The following is a 26935-nucleotide window of genomic DNA, read 5'->3' as shown; positions in this document are numbered from 1 at the left end:
TGCCCTGCCAGGCTTCAGACAGCTGAGCATTGGGCGAGTCTCCTACCTTAATTAAGAATAGTTTGATTACCTGTGTCACTGCTCCTGTTGCCTCTGCGGTTCTGAGGCACTGAGTGAGGGGCTCCTAACCTGTCAGGGTGCTGCTGTGATTGCCCCCATGTAGGGTAGGGGAGCTGCTGTGATTGCCCCTGCATGGGGCATCTGGGGAACAGGCTCTGTCTGGCAGCTTTTCTCTCGCCTGAGGTGGGAGCAGGGTTGAAGCAAGCAGTGATTTTTCTTAGTTGGCAGGTGACAAGCACTTTTAAAACCAGGTTTTTACAAACCAAAAATGTATTTTGGGTATTAGCATATAAATTTATCTATTTTTCCCTTTTTCTAACTGTCTGCAGATTTAGGAATTTGCAGGGTGCTTTCTCTTACTGATGTTTCACACCACTTTGAAAGGGGAACTGTTACCTTGGTCCAAAAGCAGAGATGATTCTGGGCCCTGGCAGTACGAACCTGTTGCTGCGTGCTCTGTGACTGAAGTCTGCTACCAGGGGGCTTGGTAGGAGGTGGTTGTTCTGTGAATGCCTTTTTTTAGCTTGCAGACATACATGCACATGAAGTAAGAGTGCAGCTGTTTTGGCTTTCGGATTGGGGAGAGTGGTGAGGAGAAAGGATGTAATGGGTTTTGAGACAAAGGTAGATGTTCAGCTGCAAACGTTTTTTTTCTACAACTTCCTATTTTCATTTGCATTAGAGGCGGGGGCTGGGTATATCTATGGTTTAATGAGACACTCTCGCCTTAATAGCAGAATATTATTCACAGGAAGAAATGAGTTATTGCTGGTTTTCTTCTTCTTCTTTCTGTTCAGTTACTGTGGATACAGCATGTAAGTTTTAGACATACTTCCTCCTTGAACAGTATACGCAGCTTCCAGTTGTTATGCTGAAGCTGCTGAAGGGAAGAGGTTAAAGGAGCACAGTTTTTAAAGAGAGATCTGTTTGCTGCTTGAATTCCTACGGATACAATGAGCTTTCGCGGGAGATTCAGAAGGGAGCCCAGTGAACTGCGGAGGAAGAGAAGAACCATTAGGCGAGTGAATCAAGGAGAAATTCACAGATTAAGCTGTGTGAGTATGCACCGATTCTTCCATCTCTTCTATGAAATCGCTAAGAAACTACAGGTGAAACGCTCTTCGGACTACATGTAGGAGAGAGCAGGATTTATTCCTTGGTGTGTACGTGGGACTGACTGAGTCTCGTTGACCTGTATGATGAGGTACTGAACATTGGAGAATGATTACTGAAGTCTGAGACTGAAGCACGGGTAGTTCAGGAGTTTGCAGAACTCAGGTGCATTAGGGAAACTGTTCTATAGCATCACGTTGTCAATCAGACATGTACTGATAGGAGCATTGTGTGATAGTCTCTCTGGAGCCTGGTAACACATGCTTGGTAGTTCCATGAAAATCCATAATGCTCCTTCTGGAGTAGAAAGTTACTCTGTGCTATTTCACATCTCATCTATGCTATGGGCGATCTGTGCCTCTCGAGGCCAGGAGGAGGAGGAAAAAGCCACTGTCCTCCTGCAGTGCAGGGAGCAAATGGAGAAAGCTCCAGAGCCCTTGGTGGAAAGCTGGAGTAAGGCTCTGCCCTGCAAGGTAGATGGCAGCTTTGCTGGTGATGGCTTCTGGCCAGGACTGCGCCTCCCAAAACTGCTGTGTGACACTGGGCAGCTCACATTAACTGTGTTGTGCCTAAGCTTTCCTGACTGAAATTGAAACTGTGGGCAATTTTAGGTAAAACGCCCAGAGCCTTCTGTTGAGAAGCGTTAGGCAAGTACTGGTTTTCAGTGTATTCTCTTAGCTTGAGAGATTACTTGAGGTGTTAAACATGTAATGGTTTCCCCAAGAAAGACTGGGAGGCAATAAGTCCTTTTCTTCATGGCAAAATGTGTTTGGTTTCCTTCTGTAGTTTTGTATATCCAACTACAAGCTGTGTTTGCGTGTGCATGCTGGAGGCTCTTTCAAGGCTATTCTGCATGTCCAGTGTAACAAAGAATCAGTGATAATACACTGAAGATTATTCTCATTAACTTTTTTTAAACAGGCAGGGAAAGAACTTTGCAGTTGTAACACTTGGTCACAGATTGATTAAGATGGCCTGTGGCTCATCTAGGATAGTGTTTGGGGTTTGCTTGTGACTAGCTGCCATTCTGGATAGATATTTTATATGGAAATGGATCTTTTTGACAAGGCTACTTTACAGTGTAGTTCTCACTGTCCTGAGCTATTGGCACACAGTCAAAGATAGCAAGTTTAAGCTTCCTGGTCTTGGGTCCCAAGAATGAATGCTGGTGGTGCTGCTGAAAGCATCTAACCCTGGCAGTTCACAAGACTTTGGTAGGAGGCAGGCCCTGCTGCTTGACTTACCCTCTTAAATCCTGGTTAAGAGGGATTTTTGTCATTATTGTACAAATCCTGACTATATGTGAATAGTGCTCACCAGAAGCGGTTAAAGCCTTACAGGAAAGTATGGCTGGAAATAAAACAAAGCCTGAATAGTAACAATAAATCAGCAGCCTGCCGGCAGATGAAGAAGAATGTATCTGTTCATTTTTGCCTGTATCCTCAGATAACAGAAGCTGAGAGTCTGTTCAGTTTAGTGGTGCCAAAGAATCATTAAATTGTTGTGATTTCTAAGAGCCAATAAAATATATCATACCCTGACCTAAAACTTAGAGCACTTGTAACTGTGTGCCTCTTGCCTTTAATTGGAAATAGGTAACGCGCCTTTTTCATCAGAGGCTTGTGGTTCACACTGCACTTCCCGTGCAGTGGCTTGCTGCTGTAATGTCAGGGTTGTAACTCGGGTGTTCAGGGGAATCTGTTTGTTCTGATTTCTTTTCTTTTCAGACATAAAATAGACTAAGATGGGGTCACTGTGTCATGTTATTCTGCGAGCATATTTCTCAATAGCTTGTTTAGCCCCTAGGAAATGCAGGCACACTTGGCTTTACTTTTGTGGCTTGTGACCTGTGTCTTTCTACCCAATATTTCATAATTGGAGCATGTTAAATCTTTGGCCTACAGGCACTTTTTGCTATCAACCAGGAGCCAATCTCTCCTTCATGCATCAGTCCTCTGCAACTCCGATGCTGTAGATTTCATAGTGGTGTTAGCTCCCACTGCAGCTGTAAAGGCTTTTGTATATGGGGACCTTATTCAAAGAATGCATTTCTTAATATACTACATTTAGACCTGTATTTTCTGTAGGTGGACTTGTATTATTTGCTGGAAACTCCTTTTTTTTTTTTTTAAGACTAATTATGATCTGATTAGTTTTAATTGATTGTAGTTTGTTGATTGAGCTCAGTGTGGTTGACCAGATTTTGCTCTCGTTTACGTTGTGTGTGTAAATGACTTGATAGCTAGATAATTGATTGGGAGGGTGGTTGACGTCAAGGAAACAATTACAATTTTTAACATCATTGAGAGAGCTGAGTTTATAATGGTCATGTATAGATGATACTAATTTTTACAGATAAAGCCTCTGTAGAAATACTTACAATTATTTACTCAGATACATAGCATGAAAAATATCTCTAAGTCATGAAGAGATAGGTAACTATAGTGTAGGTACAAATAGGAAGATATTCACTGAGTAAAATGAAGTGGAACAGCATATATGAGATTTGCCCTACGGGACAGTGACTTGTTAGTAAGTACTCTCTAGAAGTCAAATGGTATTTTTGAAAAGTTTATTTAGAGCAAATGCAAATGTTTTTGTCAGTTATTTTTGCTTCAGGGGCTTCTGAAGTGGCTGAGCACCTTTCAGAAAAGCTGTTTGCTCAGTCTACAGGTCTAGGACTTCATACATCTAAATTTTAGTATCTAAGTGAAAATGGGCAATGTAGTTTGCTTATGCGCTGTGTTGCAACTTCATCATCAGACTTACAGTAGTGATCAAAGTCTTTAGCATCAGAGCACAATCTAATGAACAGATATTAGAGTTTTTCCTTTGGTCCTGAAAAAAAAGTCTCCTATGTACTCTAAAAACAAAGTCTACTAAAAAGAAACCTTTATTTTCAAAGTAAATAAAAATGTTTTAAAAGACAGTTCTGTGCTGTGCATGGTGTTATGTAAAATACACCCCTGTTTTAGCAACAGGTCTGTGCTAGATGAGCCTTGTGGAGGAGCAGGTGAGCTAGGAACACCTGGCATATCCTTCCTTCTGTCCTTCCCCTGAACCTGTACACAGAGGACTGCCGGTAGATCACTCCATCTCCCTTATTCATCCAGTTTGCACAAGGAGGGGACTGGTTTGGTCTGATCTTGTTGCTATAACCAGTTCTATTATTGCTGTATAGATGCTGTAGGTGTCAGAGTGGGGTTTCTGCCTTTGCTATGAGGGTCATCGAAGTGCCACTTAAGGGCAAAAATTTGGAGTATCTTTTTTTTTTTAATGTAGATTTTCCTTAGATTACAATGGCTCTATATATGTGATGTTATATATATATGCATGTGTGTATACAGAGAGTCATGTTTACATAAACATTGTACTGAAAGCTTTAAAAGCTTTGGTCAAATCCACTACATGCATGTTGCAGGGTGGTTTTGTTAACGTTCCTGTTTGCAACCATGAATCTGCCTGCCCGAGACTGTGCTAGAAAAAGCGAACATGAAGCAAAGAGTGTTTACAGAATAGTTGAACTAGACTCATTCTAGCATCCCCTTTGTGGTGCCCAGGGCAGGACAATTCACTTCTCCTTCCCTGGGGTGAAGTAATCGCTAATGCGGCAAGTGGCCCAGTGGAGTGCTCCAGTTCTTCGTGAGCAGGTCCTCTCCACCCCCCCCACAGCTCCTCTCCCTTCTTCCCAATCCCCTTCCAGCACATCTTACCTGTCTATTCAGAAGTCTGTATGAAGATGAGTGAATATGGCTTTTGCTTGCTTTCTTTATGAGTATATTCAGCGTGGTAGCTTTAAAGAAAACCTTTTGTTGCTATAACTGCACTTTTTTTTATGGCTAAGGTCAGGTAAGAGGAGTGAAGTGGCTGAGTATTGCCAGGTTAGAGGTCTGTGTAAATTAAACTAAAAAAAACCTAAAAACCCTTAAGATACTTTACAAGACTTTCTTGTTTTTCCCCTGAAGTGACCTATGGGTAAATATTTAGTCTAGTCTTCAGAAGTACTCACTATTTAAAAGCTGTCATTTTTGACATTTTGAAAAGCCAATATGTGAAATTTAATTTAAAACCTTAGCAGTTTCTTTAGAGGTATTGTTGTCAGTGGCATGATAATGCTGTTTTTAGTAATTTTCTGATTAAATGAAATTTGTTTATCTCCTTCCTAAAAAGGGTTTCCAGCTACTGCATAAACACAGAGGACAAGTAAGTTTTCTTGTTACCTTGAATATTTTGCAGACTATATTGGTAGTTTTATCTAATGTCTAAAATGGCAAGTGCTAGTCATTGAAGATGCACATGAGTACATGCCCATGCATATACCTTTCAGATTTAGAAAGCACCGCAGCGAGGATACAATGCCAGGTATATGATCAAGGTTGAGAAACAGAATTCAGGAAACACTTATGACTAAGTCAGGCATAGCATGAAGCATCCCCTCTCTCCTCCCAGCATGGATGCTTTGCTGAACCAATAGTCCTCTGTGGCTTGCACGTTTTAACCGTGAGTGAGAGAGTTTTATGAGGCCTAGTGCTTTCAAAATTCGTAATGAAAGCAACGATAAATTCTAACTTGAGAAGTAAAAGGTAATAGAAAGAGTAGGTCACTCCCAGTTGCCTGAGAACAGGTCTCTGTGGTCTGAGTAGTCTTAACCTTGGTCACTCATTGGTCGGCTTGCTGGAGATGTTACGTGTCTGCGTGCAACTGAAGTCTCCGATGGCTGCAGCTGGCCCATCAGTTAAAATTAAAATGATCTGAGTTAGTTCATCCAGATGAGAGGTGTTTCCATTTTTCAAATATTTAACACACTGAGTTCTCCTACAGTAACTTTTAAAGCCGGAATATATGCAAGGTAGACCTTTATAGATTTTGATCCACAAAACAACGGTAATTTCCAACGTAAGCAGTTAGGATTCATCCCATCCCAGCTGTATTCGTCCAGAGAAAGTCTCATTTAGTCAAGCAAATCCCTTATTGGTGTCAGTCAGAATTTTCTTAGAATGAAGAGACTTTAATGAAAGAAAACAACTTTTCACTTTCTTTATTCCCAGCAGGATCTTCTACAGGTTTCCCTGCTTTTGCACTGCTTAAGCTGATAGGTACAATAGTGTTTTGGAAACTAATTTCTGAATCACTAGGTATTTAGGGGGTTTTAATCCTTTTGTAATTCTTTGCAATTTTCTCTGTACTAGAATCTTGTGGGAACTGGCAATCCCCTTAATGAAATTTATTGGCATGTCGGTTTCACCACTGACACTGAAGAGTGTATCAGTGGTGCTGTGCAGCCCTGAAGGACTGGCTGGATTCTTTCCAAGTGCAATTCTCCATGATTTACTGAAAGACATGACAAATTAAATGTTTTGGACCTGACAAGTGAATGTGTGTTAGGGTGGAAGGGGGTGTCGCAGAAAATTTTCTTTGTACCACTAATTTTAATGAATTTGTTGACTGTGCATCACATACTGAGCCAAATGTAGTCTTTTTAACGTGGCGAGAGAGTTTGTTGATTGAAAATAGATGCATACCAGGCCAAACAATCATAAAAATGCGAGATCTAAAGTAAAAGGAGGGACCATCTGCCTGCTGTTTCTGGCTGTGCTTCCCTGTCCTTTCCCCAAATACCTTTTGCAGACCCTGAATTTCCTCCCCTCTGCTTGAAATGCAAAACCTATTTTCCTTAAAGAAAATCCGTAACACAATGTGGAGTGTGTTGGGAACAGAGAGAGGGCAGGCCTGTGGGGTGAGAGCATTTTGAGTTGAGGAGACCTGTCACTCCCTGCTCAGCTGCTTGTGGGTGTTGGGGACACCATAATCCCCACATGGCTGCCCTGTCTCTGCTCACTGGGTACAAATGCTGCCGTGGGACTTGCTGCCAGGAGTGCGCTGGGTCATCTGGCTGCTCACCCATGATCTCAGCTACGGGGGGAAAAAGTATGCCCGGTGTAGATACCCTTCCCATGGAAATCACCCCAGGCATCTGCTGTACTGCCTAATGGTGAATAGAGACATACGTTGGTCCTACAAAAAAGCAAAAGTTTTGGTGACTCCATAAAAAGTGAATGGTTTTCTAGTCTCAGCTTCAGCTCCTTGAATATTCAGGCATCTGTGGCTAGCATGCCTCAGAGCTGCTGGGCAGTCTGTATCGCTACCATGTCTGAAGACAGGGTTAAATTCAGCCTTTTTGCTATACCTCCTCCAAAAGTCATGGAGTCCTGACTGTTCTTCAGCTTCAGTTTGGACAGGCTTGGCAAAGAAATATTTAGTTTAAATTGGCCCACCCTGGTGGAATAAAATTAACTATATATATTAACTGTATAGAAAAAAAAAAATAAAGTCATGTATTATGCCAGAGACAGTATTTAACTGGCGAAAGGAAAGGAAGAACAAGAAGTGTGAGAAGCACTTCACATTGATGTCATCCCAGAAAGTAATTTAATTTGCTGTTCTGAGTTTTAGTAGGATTGTGCTTGGTTAATAGTATCATTGAGAAGTCTATAAAAAATGAAGGAAGGTGATGCTGTTATTTCTCAGATGCTGTTATTTCTCTTGTAAGTCTGCCCACTTCAGTATTTCAAATGTATACGAGAATGAATTGTAATTTTAGACAAACCATAGCGTGGATGAAAAATAAAATCAGAGTCCTGCTTGATCATGACCAATTCTGGCCATCACAATTCTTTTGCCTCTTTTTATGAACATGCAGTGGATCCTCCTGTCATGAAGATATTTTAGTCCTGGTAACTGAAGTCCATCAGCTTAAATTCTTTCTGTGTATCTGTTTCTTTAATTTTCCTCTTCATGGCATGGGGAAGAGAAGAAATTAATTTAAACATCTCTATTAAATTCAATAAATTTTAGATACTCAGGATTTGGTGTCTGGGAATAAGAAGTCATTGAAGCATTAGAAAATCATAGCATTTGGTCTAGTTTATTTTTAGAATGGGGAAGTGCTTGGGATGACTATCCAGAGACTATTGGTCTCAGTTACATCATTTCCTCCTTTAGTGAGTGTTCACAGAAATATGACTTCAGGAGGATGATATATAAGTCGTTTTATCCTATAATTACAAACAGAAGATGGGTACTAGCATCAATGCACAATGTCTGTGCAGCTGGAGGCAAGCCAGGTACTGTATCTGTTTCTGTAAAATCATTTATGTGGATATTTTTGGTCATTATTACCGGGAAAAATAATGCTTTTGTACCTAGACCAGAAGATGATGGTGATCAAGCCATACGTCACTGGTGAAATCTGGGCTGTTTCACTCTTGTGAAATTAAGTAGTGATCATCCCTCTGTGGTGTTGGCTCCGGTGCTCATTAAAGATCTCTTCACTATTGAAAAAGAGTTTGGAAAAGTTGGCTCAACAACATACAGAAGTATGCTCCACAACACTGTCAGGGTGTGAAGTAAATGGTACTCCTGTGATTGTTGTAGCATGTGAGGAGTCGGAGAGTGCCTTTTTCCTAGATGTATTCACAACCGGTTCAGTACAACTACATGTAATTCATTATTCACTTGAGATAGAGAATATAAAAAGCATTATAAAAATCCAAGCCAGCATAATTCAATCTTGGCACAGATTGCTAGGTTGGTCTGTTTCCAAAAAGAACAGACAAGTTAAATTGAGAAGAGGCAGCACTATGGTTATTAAATTAGCTTTAAATCAGCCCTACTCATTTACAAATCTCTGCCAGTGCTGGCAGGGAGAAATTCACTAATCCCAACATCGCTGCTTCTGTCTGCCTGTGACGAGAAAACTTGAGCGGTCATTCCATGCCTTGTAGAGATAAACTGCTAACTAAACCAGCTGCCACTTCCTTTCACAAATGCAATGCTAAGCATTGCAGTGCTAAGCTTTGCCAAATCCAAAGTACTGGCTCTACAAAGGATGGAGTTGGTGTCCGCATTGCATAGTCTTAAGGTTTGTAAGAACATGCAGAATTGATAGACAGGCATCGTGTTTATTATACTGTCATGCTTGATGTTGGCGGGGAATGAACTTTTAGATTATCTCTGCAGTAGGTGTATTGATGAGGATGGGCTATTACTTGCATCTCTGATTTACGGGAGTGGGCATAATACAATATTGCATTTTATACAGGATTTTGCTGTAATGCCATAAAAGGAAGAATGGCATTTGTCCTTGCATTAATAGAAAAACATCACCATAAATATTGAAGTGCTTTACTGAGAAGTTTTGCAGTAATTTTGATAATGTCACCTCTACTTACATTTAGTTACATTTCAGATGTGTAAACTTCCACGTAAGACTTCTCTGTTAATATCTGTTAAAATGTTTCCATCAGATCATGTAGTTTGCAGCACTGAGAGCAAGAGAATTAGTGCTGTGGGAACAGTGATGTTCATACGCTCATTGTGTTTCTCTGCTTCAGGGTTTTCTAGAGTTGCATTCTTGTATCACGTAAATGACCTTGCAGCTGTCAAGGAGAAGCTTTCCCCTGGAGTGTTTCAGACATCTATCAGGAGTGGCTTTTTGACTGCTGCCAGTTTCTGAAGAGAAAAAAGAGGCCAAAGTGACATAGCTTACCCTGTCTCCACCTGCATCTGAACATCTGTGTAACATTAATTTTGAAGGAGATGTAGCTATGCTCACCCCAACCTCACAGGGATTTCCAGGAGGAGGAAGGAATACCTCTTCATTCTGCCAGCCCCAGCAAGAAGGGTAGTTCCCATTGGCATAGAGAACCCGCAAATGCTGCACATATTTATGGGATTCCCCCATATTTCAAGAGAAGTCCCAAGATTTGTGGCATTCCCCAGCTCTTTCTTAATCTAGGACTTCATTAGGAAGGTGGCTACTTATGTCACTTGCTTACTTTGGGGTTTTTTAAGAGATTTGGAAACCTAACATTCATGACATTTCCAAGGAGCATCTGACCTAGATTAATATTGTGTTGACATGTCTCTGGCTTTGAAGAGTGGACATTTATGGTTTCAATGGCATGTCTGACTTATTAAAAGTTGAGATTGTTACAAAACCACTAGCCTAACAGTATCTGCTCTAGGAAGGGAGAGTTCTTAGTGTAGTCAATGTCACAAACTTTCTGCAGAAAACATACACGGTTTAGTGAAACCACTACACAGGAAAAATGCCTGCATGAAATACTTGTACCTCATAAATGTCAGTGAATGTATTTTTTCACTTTTACTTTGAGTTTTCTTGTAAGTGGTTGCTATAAGGTTTCCTACTGAAGCTAACAGTTACATTACTACAAGTTTGCTTTGTGCTAAACTTGGACGGAGTAAACTTTGTTCAGACCTGGGCATCATTCCCAAAATGAGTGGTACAGCAGAGATGGTGGTCTCAGTGTGCACTGGTGTTTTCTCTTCATATTTTAACTCCTTGAAACTTATGTCTATATAGGAATATTTAAATAGATACGATAGTAGATTCAGTGAAGGAGAGTCTAAAACTCATGGCTAAAGGATACTGCAGTGACTCAACATAACTTGAAAGGAAATGAGAGCAAGCTGTGCATGGTGAGATGGTTGGATAAGCCCATTACGTTTTTGTGGGGAACTGCTGTCAGCAAATGGCAGATTGAAACCTCACTAAAGAATACAGCTGTTACTCAACTCAAGTGTTTCTTGAGCAGGACTGGATATTAATGTGTCAACTGGTACTAGCCAGGGCCAAGTACTGGCTTGGTACAGTACAATGTAAACATGGCTGGGTTAATATGAAGTCTCATGTGTCGTAGTAGGGTGCCTTGTCTTAACCTGAACATCACGCACTGTTATACAGTCCTGTCGCAGAATCTAAATTAAACTTTAAAGCTGTTTTTTCCCATTTGGGCCTTTTGTGTTTTACAGTGGCCTTCCTCTAGATAAGTTTCTTTTTTCTGTTAAACAATCCCAAGTTTTATTTCTAATTCAATCTCCCCTTCATAACTCTCAGGCAAGACGGACAGCTGTTGTTGTACGTCTCCAGATTCATCTAGGAAGGAATCTAGCCCACTATCTGTGTGTCAGAATCCTTTTTTATTTTATTCATACAGACAGATCTTTTAGTGGTTTCCTGGGAGTTGGTAGTCAAAGATACACCATATTTATGTGGGTCAACTATTGCTTCTCTTTCCTCCCTCTCATCCCGCAGCAACACTCATGAAGCAGTTTCCTTGGGAAAGAGCTTTCAAAAAAAGTTCTATTTATTACTGTTATGTGTTGATCTTGTCTATCTTTTACAAGTCTTTAATGTCTCAGCATCGGTAGATAGAGCTTTTGGCCTGTGAATGCTAAATACTAATGATTTTTAGAAGTTTATTAACTCTTAAGCTGGCAAATGGGACTAAGAGAGTTAATAGACTGAGGAGACAGTTAATAGACTGAACTGTTGGAAGAACAGCTCCAACTTTTTAAATTGCATCTCCATCCTTGGAGGTTTTCAAGACTCATATGGGAAGTTCCCAAGCAGCCTGATCCAACTTGTCCTCATTTGAGCGGGGGGTTGGAGTAGATGACCTGCAGAGGTCCTGAGTTATTCTGTGATTCTGTCATAAGCTGTTCAGCAATTGAATAACTTTCTAGGAACGTGTGTATCCCAGTGTTTTAATCTATTTTGATGGCTGTGTTACTGATATTTGATTAAACTTTTCATAGATGCATTTGATACCAAAGGAAGTCTTGAACTTAGGGAAGTTAGAAGGGAAACAGTGTTCATAAGGGCTGGGGAGAAATCTTGAGATGACTGTAATTACTGAAAAGACAGGAACTCTCTAGAACAAAGTCAAAAGAGGGAGAGACTTGTATATTTGGACCGTGATATGTATAATGGACCATATGTGAATGACATATATATATATATATAATCAAATATGATGGAGAATCATGAGATTGCCCATTGGAGACATTTGTTTCATGGAGATGTGAAAGCTTTCTTTTCCAATACACTGTGGGTTTGGGTTAGGGGAGGGGGAGGGAGGGAAACTTTATATTAATCTGGATAGCACAGTGCAAGAACAGTGGGTAAAATACAACTTACTTAATGTCCATCATTGCATCAGAGTGAAAAACTATTCTGCAGAAATGTTTCTGCATTTGCTTTCCACTAGTGTCCTTTTTCTCTCTCATCACCTGCTTTTCCATGTCTTCTAGCAGTTCTCTTGCCCTTTCTCATTTATTCTTTCTGATGCTTAAGTCTTTCAATTAAGCAAATGTTGTCACTCTAGTACATGACTCTTTATTTGTTTAATGTATTCTAGCATGTCAGACAGGCTTCTCTTTTTCTATTTTTGGGTTGTATTTCGAGACAGTGTGACTTTACTTTTGTTTGGCTGTTCCTATGGTGGTTTCTTACTTTACCACTCCTTCAGGCAATAATAGTACTATTACAATGATACTAATCCCATTTCTGACAAGAGAAACCATGGGGATGGGTGCCAGATAGTTTATTCCAGGAGAATAACCTTGGATTATTACCAAGTAAGACAATGTGGTGACACTCACAAGCTACTAGCAGTTCAACAGGTGGGACTGTGTAAGATAGTGAAGAAACTAGGAGGTTACTTATAGAATAACATATTAGCTCAAAGTCATATCTATGTTCAGTTCAAATTGTGTCCATCTGTCTATTTGCCTACATGTATTTACGGAGAAAGATTGTTCCTGAGAATGACAGGTAAGTTAATGTGGTGGGTTTGGTCTCTGTAATGAGCTGACAGATGGCTCTTGAGTTATCAGATGGAGAGTGACTGTTACAACTGGCCCAACTTCCTCACTTCCACTGTTCTTGCATGAGCTCAGCTGCAATAAGCTGGGAAGAATGGTGGAGGGGGGAAGAAGTTATTCATACGTTCGTATAAAAAAGGAAAAATGCAGCAGATCTCAGTTTATGAAGGGAGAGGAAGGCAAATTTGAGTGTAGAGAGATTACCTGATCTTTTCTTTTTTTCCACAGCAGGAAAAACCTAAACTTTTGGAGCCTTTGGATTATGAAGCTGTTATCACAGAGATTGAAAAAAATATTGGGGATAACCAGTTTAAGGATCTGATCTTATTCCCTGATGATGACTTCTCAGTAAGTACAAGGCAAATATGTGTTATTCTTTCTCTTAGGTTTGTCCATTTATTTATTTTATCTTCATTGCTAGAGGGAGAGCCAGAAGTTGCCCAAGGGCTTTCTAAGGTTTTCTTAATTTATGCATAATGCCTTACTTCCCCCACCATCACCAAATTCATGCTGGTTTTTTTTTTCTCTGACAGTCATATATGAGTGAATTCACTGTTCAGGATTAGATAAAGCTCAAATCCTGATTGTTCGCAAATATATTTCAGGAGCTCAGACAACATGTTATTCCATAACATATACTCGTCTGTTTGCTCAGCGCAGTGGTAGTTTGGCCAGTGCTGGAATCTCTCCCTATTGTTATGATCTAATTTAATCACACTTCCGTAACTTACATCCAGTCTTTCTGATCCTATTCTGTTTAATGTATTTGGACACTTGAATCAGACAGCCCACGATTCCCAGCCTTCTGCTCAAAGTCAGACTTTTTAGACGGTGGCCGTCACATATTTCCAAGCTGAGCAGTTGCTGACATTAGGTTGCACAAGAAAGATAAATCCAAACGGACTTGATTTTTGTTTGGTTTTGGGGTTGTCTTAAACTCTTCTCCAGCGGGGTTTGAGATCTGGCATCCTGAGTCATGGGGGGTGCAGAATCCCCAGTGCTGAGGATACCAGAGCCTGCAGCTGTGGAGATGCCTGACCTCATCCCAGGTTCGCAATTGCTTGTCCTGGCAAGCTGCAAAGAAATTGAGAACCTGGAAGTCCAGGGCAGCCCTCACTGCAGCAGTGATGGGGCAGCACAGGAGGGCAGCGGCTGCGTGCCGGGTGGCTGGGGAGGCGTGCTGCCAGGCAAGTAAGCTGGCAGATTGCCTGCATCTTATAGCAACTTTTTCAAAATCAACCGATCTCTGTGAAGGATTTAGATTTTGATGAATAGGCATTCTCTAATGGAAATACATTTCAATTTGTGACCAATTGTAACTGCTGTGTGAGGGCCCTTCCCATCAGCTCATGGCACTGCTACTGTCCCGTGGGACCGGGTTAATCTAATCGACTACTTTGTTTTACTAAATGGCTCTATTTCCTTGGTGGCATTAACTGAGTTAATGTGCTCATGGGATTGAGAGAAAGCTAAACAGAATAGATTTCCTCATCATCGTTAATTCCTTTATCCTTTTTGCACATTTGTGAATTTATGAATTGAAATTTAGCTTTATAAAGCTGACTAGACATACTGTGTGCTGTCACAAGGCCCTTGAGCCCCTTGATTTAGAATAAGCTTAAGTCAGTGGAGCAAACCCTCTCAGCGAAAGGAGAATCATGTCCTACTGCTCAAGACCTCTGCCTGTCAAACCATATTTTCATATCCTTATTTTCTTTTCATTTTGAGCAGTTGCTGCCTGGCTTTTAGTAGCTACTTCTATTTTGTTTCCTCTGTGTTATGCTTTGCAACTATTCTGCATAATCTATTTAAATTTTTAAAAAGAAGAAAAAAGATTCAGACAAATAAGAGAGGTACTTGCGTAGTAGGGGTGGCCTGTACTCACAGAAGAGCAGAGGCAGTGGTAGGTAGGGTCCATATCCTTGCAATAAACCTGTCTCTTTTCTTTGTTATCTTCTGTTGAAGTCAGCTGCAGTAACAAGAGCCTATGCCACCAGACAGGCCTGCAGAGCTTTCATAGCAGACAGGTTTTCCAGCTGCAGAGTGTCTATTTATAGCCCTGCTCCTTCCTCCTGAAATATCACCTGTGCACAAAAGTCTGGGTCAGCCATTTGAGTAGAAAGAGATCCACGTCTGACTGAATTAGAAGGTGCTCAGGCTAGCTCTGAGTGTTATTTAATGTGATAATGCCCCAGGAAATGGTGGACGTTACTGTTTAACTCCTAATGATTACAATTGCTTCAGACTTTGTGGCTCAGTGTTGATGCAGCCCCAGTTTGGACCTGTGTGTTAGCACATCCTATGGACAAAAGTCTCTTCAGAGTGAAACCCCGCCAAAAGAATTGGCTGAGGGAGTAAGCATAAGAGAAAATTCTGCTTTTAATAATGATTTCCCATTTCTGGATGTGTAGTATTCACCGCACGCATCAGATATAGGTCAATTATCATCATAGCTGCTATACTGTCTGGTCTTTTGTTTTGTCTCAGAATTGCTTTCTGTCTTTGAATGCAATTCAGAGAGAATGCAGTTATTCTCACAAGACTTTTCTTGGTCATTTCCAACATCTTACGAGAAGTCTGTGGAACAGCAAAGAATTCTTGCTATCAATCTGAACCCAATGGATTTTATTCCTCCATTTCCCTGCATTTCAACAGAAGAATACAAGATGTATACATTACAAAGATGCATTCTCTGATTTTAGTCCAGCCAGGGAAAAGATGCTTCACTGTTTTGTAACTGTGCTTAATAATCCTTTAAAAAAAAAAAAAAAATTATTCACATCAGTTCCACTTCCTGTTTTCCTAGCAAAGCTTTGCTTGCTAACTCTCCTCCTGCCTGCTCAAAGTCCAGTTTCCCTTTGAGAAAAACCATGTCCACTCAGCTTCGTTTTTCACCTGTTCCTGGATCCTGTGAGCAAATTACCCTTCTGTTGCTGTGCTGTGAAATAATGGCCAGTGGAAAGTTCTGCAGCAGTACTGCAACTGTGTGGAGAAAGGATTTGCAGAGCTTCGCAGGAGCTCCCTGTCACATGAGTATGAGCTTGCACTGTACTTGGTGGTGGTAGTAAGTGGGAGTTGATGGGCTTCATGTTGCACTCCTAAAAATGCATGCTTGGTGGTGATGCTGATAGGTTTGCATCCTCGCCATTGGGTTACCGTGCTCCATTCATCTTCTGTTCCCCAGACCTGGCCACACTCTCCCTTGACAACTGGAACTGCTGCTGGCTGGCATTCCTATTTCTTACTTTTCTCCTACGTGTTTACCAGAAACAAGGCCATGAAAGAAGTGTGACAACTTCCTTCAGATTGGTCTCCCTCTCACCTTTAACCTTTCACATCTTGGTCTTGCATGGATTTGTTGTCATACATTGTACTTCTGCTCCTAAGCGCCTTTATGTATCCAAGCAAAATGCTTGCTATATTCTTTCATAAGTACTTTTTCATCCTTTCTTCATGTCTTCATCCTTAGGAAATTCACTGAACCCCCAGCAGTGTCTTTTCGATCTCCCTAGGATCTCAAGTCTTGCGTAGAATCATTGGTGCCCTTCCTTAGTGGCACATTTAGGACAGGTGTAAGATGGCAAAGCTTACCTGTGTAATGTAAAACTTACTGAAATGCAGTCTGACATGTGCTCCTGGCTCTTCTAGGCTTTTGAAAGCCCATCCAGGTGCCCTCCAAGTATCATAGAGGCCTTAGAAGAGGGCCTGGGTTGTACAGGTTGATACTCTCCACCACTGCAGGTGTGACTGTTTCCAGGCTTCTTTTTTTTTTACCTCTGAACAAGGAATAGCCTAACTGTCCCTATTTTTCAGGTTGTGAAACCTGTGCTATCTAGATATTGTGCAGAGACAAAAGTTGTTTCTTTGGATACAGAAGTTCACAACAGAACCAGATGCATCTTTAAGAAGAGAGGGCAAGAGTAGGCAATGAGACTGCCTCTTCACATGAAACAGAGCACGTGTGCCATAGGGGCAGCTCTAAGTGCAGGATTTGGAGCCTCCTTGGAAGTAATCCTGTAAACCTGACTGTTATTTCTAATATCAGAAGAGTTATAGTGGTGAGATCATGGGTTATTTTCAATACCACATGACTTATCTTCCACTTTCCCATGTGATGGGCAGTGTCTGCTCATCCTTAGAGGAGCAGAAATTGAGTCCATTATTTTCATGACTAATGGGATATGGGTATCTTTGATGTACAAGTTCGCATCGGCTGGGAGGAACAGGAAAGCGAGAGGTATCTAGACTTAGAGGGATGCACTCCAACTGTTTAAATAGAGAGAGCTAATGCAGTCAGCAAAGCCTACCGTGTGGACAAAGCGTAACCTGTCACACTGAATGTGATTCGGTGAGTGATGGGGCAAAAATCTGTCCTTTAAGTGTGCTCTGTGCTCACTTCCCTTTCGCTTTGCCCCTGCACGCGGTGAGGTCTGTGCTGGGACAGCAGACAGCAGCCTGTTGGGAGCCCCGTATAGCAACAGTATTTGCATGGTGGTATTTGTACAGCAGTGTTGCATCTTACCCTGCTTTTTAATTTGATGGTCTGACTCATTACAGTTTTTGGTAATGTTAAGTAAATCTGTTTACTTGGATGAAAATGGGGCTGAGCAGCTTTTCTTTAGAGAGATTGAATCTAAGCATTGACATACAGGAACATTTCTGCCTGTGTGCGGTTAGCTGTCTTAGAAGGGCTGCCTTTTCAGGAAGTAAATATAGTAATTTTTGATGCATCCGTCTAAAGATTTAACCACTGGTAACATGCTTTCAGACTAAAAGCTATTAGAATAGATTCAGAGTGAAAATGTTTGAAATGGCTAATGGAGCTTGAACTCCATTTTCAAATACTAAACTCACCGTGTCAGTGGGAAGTAGACACTGTCTGAAAACATTATTCCTAATCAATTGTTGATAAGGAGCAATATTAACTTGTGGCTTTCACTGTAGAAAGTGGATGTAGCAAGAGAGGGTGCTTAATTAAATTGCACCTTATGACTAGTCAGACACCTGGGGCCAACAGTTTATGCAAATGAGACAGCCTGGCTGAATGCCAGAAATCATTGTTGGATATAGGATATTTATATAAAATAGATTTAAAAAATAATTCAGAGGAATTATGGAATTAAATGTTTTAGGCTGATACCTGCCTTATTTGATTATCACAGTTTCCATGCACAAATGAGAAGGTAGTTGGCCTCTGATTTGAACAGACAATTGCTATGATTGCCTAAACATTAGAAAATTAGGCTGCATTCAAAGCACATTTATAAATGCTGAATTCTGTAAATAAAATCCTTTATCTTCTTGATGACCCTTTCAGAAGCACTTTGTCTATTGTTGAAATTTAGTTGTTTTCTGAAGTAAAAAGGTTTTGGTGAATACATGCTATGCCTGATCAGCCTTTAAGAGCATTTAACTTTGGAAGTACTTAACTATGAACAGGAAGTGTTTTTGTGGCAAGGCTTTTGCAGCTAAGTGGTTAAACATAACTAATTCTCAGAAGGGAAGTGCTTTGCAGTTTTTAAAGCAAGTTTAAATATAACAATACACAAGATTTTCCATGCCCCAATTCTATGTAAATAAACCTGTGATACTTTTTGGCAAAGTCCACAAATGCGGCAAGCCCAACGTTACCCGATTTCTCTGTTTTGCAGGGCTATTTTTCTTTCTTTCAAGTGCAGACTTTTTGAGAAGGAAAGTGGGGGAGCGTATCACAGGAGAAACAGTGGGCTTGAGTTACATGTCTTGTTCAGCTACACTATTTTTAACAAGCTGTGTGAGGGAAGGGAGGCACAATGACCCCATTAAGGCAAATGTCAGCTGTCTTGGTCAGTGTGTTGATATCAGTTGACAAGAAGCGTTGTATTAGGTAAAAAATTTGACTTACTATTTATCTTAACTAAAAAAAACCACTGGAAACTATCTTCTGTGTAATACATGGGGCAGATAAGCTTTGTCCTGGGCAAGCATAAGAGATTGTTCGTCTCTGCAGGTTAGTCACCATCCTAACAGGGTCAGTGAGAGGTACAGAGTGCATCACATGTCTCTTCTCTTGTGGCCTCCCACTCTGCCTTAGTCTGGAAACAGCAGCTGACCTTCAGCAGTGGTGATATCATGGAAGGATGGTGTGCGTGCTTTGTGGCTGCTGCCTCTCCTGGCAGCGCGGCCCCAGCCATGGGAAGAACTCCATATGATGGACTTCAGGGGCACCTGTCGGTTTTCAGCTATGCTCAGGGATTGCGTCTTCTCAGGACCGCTTAAAAAACAGGACTTAAAATGTCACGTATGCGTGAAGTAAAAGTAATGAAGCATGTTCCAGAGACTATGGGCACTGCTGGGAAGTCCCTAAGCAACCAAGGATTCAGACATCTTCACTATTACTAAATGTGGCCTGAAAATTCATACTTCTCCATCTGCTGTCTTTTTTACTCATAGGCTAAATGATTGTGTAAATCACCACTGCACACAGGCTTTGGTTATACAGCTGGGTAGAGCCCAGGAACCTGCATTTAGGAAACTGCGATTAGTTTGTCAGAAAAACAGGGGGGGGTTCACTTTGTGGTGTCTACGAGACACCATCGTTATTTGTGGGAGCCAAAGTGTTTTAATCATGTTGTATCCTGAGCTATCCAGATGAAACAGAAAAAGTTTGGGGAATCCCATGACATTTGCATCTGCCTGAGTGACACATGCCTTTCTTTCATAATTACTCATATGGAAAGTGATGGGGGGGGATCGGTGTGGTCTGTGTAAGCTTTAAGGAAAAATGCAGTCAATAATATCCAGGCAATTGTCGTGTGGAGTCTGGGTGCTTCAATTTGTAGAGAAAAAACACCACTTTTTAGTCTAAGGCTGGGGACTAGGAGGAGATCCTCCAATGGCACAGGCTGCTTCACAGTATTAATAAGTAGTGGTTCTTCTTACTAAACCAGTCTTATGCCATAGGCCTTCCTCCAGAAATCAATGTGCCTTTCTGTAATGGAAGAGAAAATGAGCTTGGGAGATCAGATTTGTCTTGGGTTCAGTCCTTCGTTGTCTTGAGTGGTGGAATTACTCCATTGTAACGGAGAGCATAATCTGATCTGTTGGAGTTTGGTTTTGTTTGTTTTCCCCTCTTATGGCAGAGAAAATGAGTGGGTCAGATCTGTGGATTAATTCCAAATACCCCAAAGCATCCTCTCCTGTGACTTTTGCAAAGTGGCTGCTTTGCCTGACCTCAGCATGGAGGCCCCGGGTCACACAGAGGAGCACTGCTGGTGGCCCTGGCCTCTCGTTGGCCTGGTGGGAACTAAGGGAAGCTTGGCTCCGTGTGGAGACCTTCTGGAGATCTACTTCTCTGTGTGGTTTCCTGCTGTGGGGCCTGACAAACTAGCTCAGTCAGGAGCTGCTTTCAAAAAAACGGCTTCATTTGTGCAGCGCCTGTTGAGTCTGAAAGGAGGTTGCAGGAAGCGTCAGGAGTCCCATGTCAATCCTGCTCTGCTGTCTGCACCCGCAGATGGAAATGCCCCACTGAGAAGCTGTTGCCTGGTTCCACTTGCTTTCTGACCATCAGGCTGTCTTGTGGCAGTCCTTTTGCAACTGACTGGGAGGACTATCTGCTCCTCTCTTCTCCTTCCAAAAGAGTCAAAGCTTTTCGTTCTGTTTCCGCATTCGTTGCTGAAAAGGCAAGAGGGGAAGAAGGGAAGTGGAGGAAGCAAGTAACACTGTTGAATTTGGTCTATATTTCTGGGAGAGGATGTAAGGAAGACTTGATGACTTTTTGTAACAGAAACCTCAGAAACTGAAACAAGTTTGCTTGTAACAACTTTGTTCCCAGAAATCTATTTGAACACTGCTCTTGCTTGTAATTAATGCTTTAGCTAGTAGTATTGAATAGCGTGTGTGGGCAGGAGCTGGGTTGTAGTTGTTGGTATGCATATGTATTGGCTGCATGACAAATTGAAAAATGCAAGCCATAATAATAAGGTTCTTAACCTCTTCATGAGACAAAACTGCTGTTCTGTCACTCTGACTAATTCGCTTTTTTTTGTTTATTGTCAGACGGACACAATTTCACTGGAAATCAGGACGCTTTATCCTTCTGTACCTGAAGATGCAGAACAGAAAGCAGAAAACTTATTTGTTAAAGAGGTAAATATCTAGTGTGTGTATCCTTTAATTTTAAATAAAACCAAAGGTTTGGGGGAGGCTTGCTATGATTATAATGAACATCTTTTTCTTTTAATATTGTTTAGGTGATTTGAATCAGGTTTGAATTTTGGAGGCCAGAAGGAGGGGGAGGGTTAACGGCATATCTACAGGTGCCTATTCTGAGATGTTTGTATCTAGAAAAATTGCAAATGCATTGAATCAGCCTCTCATTCTACTGTTTTCCAGCTGCATTCTCTGTCACTACTAGTCCACTGATATTGATGTTGGTATTTTTACATGAGTGCTAATCACTGGGGATTTGAATGCTCTTTGCACTCTGAAAATTTTGATGTCTTTCCAAAAAAGATAACTATTTGACACTGGTTTAGACTGCTAGAGTTATTACAAGGTATGTATCTTATTCGGAGGTGTATGTTATAGCTATCTGAGGAGTAGCTGCACTGTGAAGGATGTGTAGGTGTTTATTGTCAGTATTTAGAGTCTGTTCTACCTTCATAGTAGGAAGTTGAGAAAAGTTCTTCCATGGCAGTTAGAGCCCCACCAGGAGTGAGTAATTGCTCTACCTTTAAAAAAACCCCCTATAGTTGTATTGTTTCCATACCTGATCTAAGACTGTAGGAGGAGATTGCTCTTCCTGCTACCTCAGGGATATTTCAGGTTGTCACTTGTTTTATCACTTTGAAGGACATTGGAGGTGCTGGCTGCACTGTTCAAAGGAATTTACTTTAGATGGCTCCCTGAACCTTCCCCATCTTTGACTAGAGTTGTAAAGTATAGGTCATCATTTGCATTAACGAAACCAAATTTTCAGCCAACTTCTATACGGGATTTAATTCCAAGCACTTATAATTAGCCTTTAATGTGTGTGTTCTCTGCCTCTTTTTTCCCAGATTGGGATTTTTCATACCTGGCTTCCTGGTTTGAATGAGTATAAGCTATTTCATATGCACTATAACTCCAGGATAATTTGTGGAGGAAAAGTCAGTTGCAGACAAACACAGGGATTAGAAAAAATAAAGTCCAAGATCAGGCAGAAATGTAGCTGTTGAATTGTATGCAACATGACATTTTACAAGCTGGCCCTATTTCTCTGCAGCAGGTCTAGAAAGAGTGATAGCAACTTAGTGCCAGCTCAAATTGCCTGAACTTAGCCATCTTTCTTAATCTGACAGTAGGTTTAAAAGATAACATAGCTTGTGGAATTACCTACTTTCCCAGAGGCCTCACTGCCCTTTCAGCACTTTAGGGTCTGCTTTTTATTTTAAGGTTCCACAAGTTGCAAGGCCAGCACTGTGCTCATGGCTTTATAGAGAAAGTGGTAGGTCTAAAAATGGAACATAGTACACAGTGTCTGGGAATCATTTCAGCTGAGTACTCCAAGGGGATGCTAATGACAACCTGGTAAAATACATATCGAGCACATCTATTAGCTCTCTCTGCAATACCGGTAAGCCAAGGGGAGGGGGAGAGAGGAGCAAAGCAGTGGAAAAAAACAATACTACAGAACTAAGCCTGTGCATGGAATAGTAGCAGGATAAGACCCTCTTTTAAAGTAGTAATGCATATGTTCCACTTAGCCACAAAGCCAAAAGCTATATATAAAATAAATTAAGCTCCAGGAAGAAGATGGTTTCTAGTCCAAAATTAAGTAAAACTGAGCATGGGGTGCTGTAAAGATCTGTGAGTGGAGTCCACTGCAGCAATTGCACAAATCTGTACTGACCCAGCAGCAATCTGTTGTGTTCCAGGCTAGTGTTCAGCACTTCTGGACAGATGTGCAGGAGTGGAGTTTGTGACCTTCACTTCTTTTTTGGAGCTGTGAAAAAGCCAACACTTTACTCAGTGAAGGAGTCTTCTCTTTCTTCAAATATACTATGATATCATGAACAGTGATGGTGTACATACTTGACCATCTGTTGGTCAGCTGGACTTGTTACAACCCAGGATCAAATGTCTAATTCCTGATCGGACTGTTAGGGAAGCTATACAAAAGCAATGTACAGCTTCATCTCACTAAAGCCATTTTGGTGTTCCCCATAAGTGGTAATGGCTATCTGACCATTAATGTATATTACGCTATCTCAGTAGTTTAGCAAGTTGCAACACGAAGACATGGAGCAAGTCAGTTAACTACAAATGAAGGGTCTGCTCTTGAAGATGAAACTAATTTTCTTCATACAGCGCAGTGTGAGGACATGGTATTGAAACAATTTCAAGAGCTCAGATCCATGATCTCCTACCTCATCCTTCTGCACATGTGGTGCTGTTCAGATGGCCTTGTCTATAAGGTACTGCTAGGTCATGTAAAACAGTTGTCAGAAGTCTGATAAAGCCTTAAAACCCTGTCTGTCTCTTCCTGGGTGTTTGTTTCCTCCTGGTGACCGTAGAAAGGCTTTACTTCCATCTCTAGCTTTTTCATTGCTAGAGCCCTTCAAGGATCAGGTTTTTTTTCCCCAGCCCTTACCAAAATCCATCCATATGACAGCTTGGGGATTTGATCAGATTCCCTTTGCTCAAGTGATCATAAACAGTACTTGCAGGCATGCCAGGATGACTTGATTGCCTGTGCAATATTGGTTTGTGGATGCACAAGAGCTGAGAAGCCAGATGAAGAAAGATGAGGCTGATGTTGCTGAGGAAAGCTTTCAGTGTGGATAGCATTTGATGCTGTCCACCTGTAGTGGAAGGTTTGTGCCTCTAGTTTTCTAATTCAGTTCTCTTAATTACTGATTTTAGATTCCTCAGTAACCAAAAACTTTAACTGTTGATGATGTTCAGGTGTTATGGTAATGGTTGAGGCAGAAGAATTTACTTTAAATAAGATGTCTAACCTTCTCCTTTCTGCTGAAACTGTAAAATGAAAATTTAAAAAAATAAAATTAAGGTGACTTGGATAAATAAATAGTCCTTTGGTAACTAAATATTTTCTGTAGGATGCAAAGAGAATAAATATTTTACATTTTATGATTGATAAATATCTGAGTGCCTTTATTAATTTATACCTAATTATTAGGTATATTCTAAAGGTAATATGTTGTGAATCAATCATTCCTATACCGGTAGTTGTCTTAGGATATGTTCCTTGTGGATTTTTCCACCTTAACTTTTCATAGGCAGGAGGAGCTTGAGTAACTAAATTAGGTTCTAAGAAAAGAGAGCTTCCCAGAAACTTTTAAAGCCAGAATAAAATTGTCTTCAGTGTTTATTTTTTCTAAGTATTCCTGACTTCCTTTAATTCTCTACGGTACCGTGCTGTTTCCTCCCAAATTCTGAATTTTCTCACTCCTCACAGAGTCTGCTGCATGTATTTGTGCCAGTCAGCATTGCCCTCATGGTCTGTAATTTTGGCAAATAGAAGCATTCACTCCACAAGAAACAAAATAAAATTCTTCCTTTTAGACAGCAAAAACATTCCTAATATCACCTTTCCCAACTCTGTATTCCTGAGTATGCAGATCAAATGGCAATCCTTGGGATTTTTCCCACATTTCATTCGGAAATATAAGGGGATAGTGCATTTTGCAATTCAAAGCTATATTTAGTTTGAGGAACTTAAGCTATCTAATTGCAACATATTTAATCCCATGTTGGTTTGCATCAAGTCAGTATTTTTAGAAAGCATGCATGCATGTACACACACATGCATATTATTTGTGTGGGTGTATCTATATGAATGAAATTTTAGGTATATATGAAAAAAATGCAGAAAGTAAATAAATATTAGCTGTCAACTGTCCCTTCTTAAATGAGTTTAAGCCAGATGATCCCTCCAAAAATGAGAGGTGCTACTTGGATATGTTTTTGGGAAGCATGTTTGCAGCGGGGCTGGCCCCGTGGATGAGGAGTGGTGTGCCGGGAGCTGTGCAGGGGCAGAAGAAGGACGGAGCAGGTTGCTGCAGAAGCTTCCCTAGGTTATGCAGTGTAATTGTGGAAAATAAGCCCAGAGGTGCCTCTGAGAAGCTGTCTCATGCCTCCCTCCCAGGTAGACCAGCACCTCCTGACCCATTCTTTTTGCTTCAGGAGCCTGATTTGGCGGTGGTGGCTGCTGCAGGGAGGGCTCCTTTGGTGACTCGCTGGGCCTTGGATCAGCTCGCAAGTGCTATTGCTGGTGGTCTCATCCATATTCTAGCAAAGGTGGTGGAGTTCACGTTAAAATCCTATTGCTACCATCGTTCTGCTGTGCACTTCTTACTGGTCACTGAGGTAGATCGCCTGCTATTGTGCAGATGGGCTGATTTGGGGCTTGTTAGAATTATCAAAGGGCCAACTTTCATAGGTTCAAGTCAGGCCTGGCTCCTTCAGAAATCTGCTGGCACTCTTGAGCTGTGGTTGAGCACGCTTATAGCTTTAAAAGTCATTGTAGAACCAATTGCTTCTTTCAAATCACAGACATCTAGGCAGTTGTCATCTTAGCAACCTGTAGGCCAGTTATTAATGGCATGTGTGACCTGATTGTGTCATGCATGTGACACCTGGAATCTGCCAGCGCGTCGAGTAAGGGAGTCAGGTAAACCCAGAACGGGGTATACTGACAGCAGTCTGCACATGCAGCATAGCTTAAACTTGTGTAGTGGCTCTACAGTTGATGTCAAATGGTGCTGTTTTAACTTAGGGAAATGAGTCTTAAAAATGAGGACAATGAAGAAGCAAGCTTGCTGGGGAGGGCTGTTGAGGCTGAGCTTTCCTGCACCGCAGTGTTGGCTTCTTTTCATTTGTGGGTGTAATTGTAGTCCTCACACTTCATCCTTAGAGCAGTAAGGACTGTGCTGGCTGAAAAGCACCACAGCAAACTGAAATAACAGTGTAAGAATATTGAAATTTCATGTGATGGATGATACAGTTAATTTTGTCTGCTACAGTACAGTATTCACGTGGATGCCTCTTAACTTTCCCGTGTAGATTTTCTAGATGCAGAAGTTGGAGTTGTCACTTGTAGTAAGTTTTTGGAGCCCTCACCATTCATCTGGGGGATTTTTTTATTTGAGATTTTGCAGGTTGTGTCTACAGGATCTGTAAGTAATTATTAAATGTGAGTTTTATTAGTCATAATGTTAAAAGAGCCACAGCCTTCTGTATAACAACTGAAAGTGGTTATGTGTCCATACAGTTTATTTCTGAGGCTTTTTTATTTACAGCCTAATCTGCACTACTCTTATATATTTCAAAGTCAAATTAAAAGGGGAACTCCTGTTGATAAATGTCACAAAGAAAGTTTTATTATTGCTCATCACAGTGTAGATTTCCCCAGCTTCCAAATCTAAGTACTTTAAAGAACTGTAGTGTCAGGACAATGACATACGTTATTAAAGGACAGTGGGTCTTTTGATAGCACAAGAGGTAAATACTTTTTTAAAATGTTTAATACTTAAAAATAATAGTGTGTTTTAACGTTTTGGTTTGTTACACTGCTGTGTCACTGGACTTTACTATATGTGTGAACTGTGTTACTTTGGAAACAGGTTTGAGAGCCCCAAAATGAAGGTCTAGGTTGCTAGCAGCTAGTCGTGATGCTGCTGTGCTTGTCACAGGTGTAAGGGACCAGGGGTAGGCCTGGGGTGGAGGGCTGAATTTCAAGCCAGGGTGATCACACCACCTTCCACCTTCCCAAATCCCCACACACTGCCTTTGGTTGTTGCAGCAGAGGTCACAGGAGGGAGAAGTGGTTGGGAAGGCTTTATGAGCAGTGCCAGGCATGTCCCTGGTCACGGGGCGGAGAACAGAACCATCTCTGCAGCTTCCCCTTTAGCACTTTTGCCACATCCAGCTCTGGAAGGTCTTTGCTTTCTGTTTCCAAGGTGTTGCATGGGCTTGCCCTTCTCTGTTCACCTCCTGCTTTCCACCTCAGAAATAGCCGCCCTTCAAGGGTGAGTGAGATGGCAGGATTGCTGTGCATGCAGTTTCTCTGCAAGAAGCCCAGTTGTTCCAT

General features: G+C 41.2%; 1 protein-coding gene across 12 annotated transcripts in view; it reads left to right on the top strand.

Moving 5' to 3' along the window:
- DOCK10 (dedicator of cytokinesis 10) overlaps window positions 1–26935 on the top strand; it is a 162749-nt gene that overhangs the window by 42894 nt on the left and 92920 nt on the right. For 8 of the 12 annotated variants that reach the window (XM_052803633.1, XM_052803629.1, XM_052803627.1 and 5 more), the window contains exons 2-3: window positions 13090–13209; window positions 20899–20988. In XM_052803633.1, the coding sequence (XP_052659593.1) occupies window positions 13090–13209; window positions 20899–20988 (210 nt within the window). Of the gene's footprint in view, window positions 1–911; window positions 1116–13089; window positions 13210–20898; window positions 20989–26935 lie in introns of those variants that run through there. The other 4 variants (XM_052803632.1, XM_052803630.1, XM_052803634.1 and 1 more) reach the window with 4 other exon arrangements.

This window comes from Harpia harpyja, chromosome 12 (assembly GCF_026419915.1).
Source record: "Harpia harpyja isolate bHarHar1 chromosome 12, bHarHar1 primary haplotype, whole genome shotgun sequence".
NCBI classification, from domain to species: domain Eukaryota; kingdom Metazoa; phylum Chordata; class Aves; order Accipitriformes; family Accipitridae; genus Harpia; species Harpia harpyja.
This window is presented reverse-complemented; position numbering and strand designations above follow the sequence as displayed.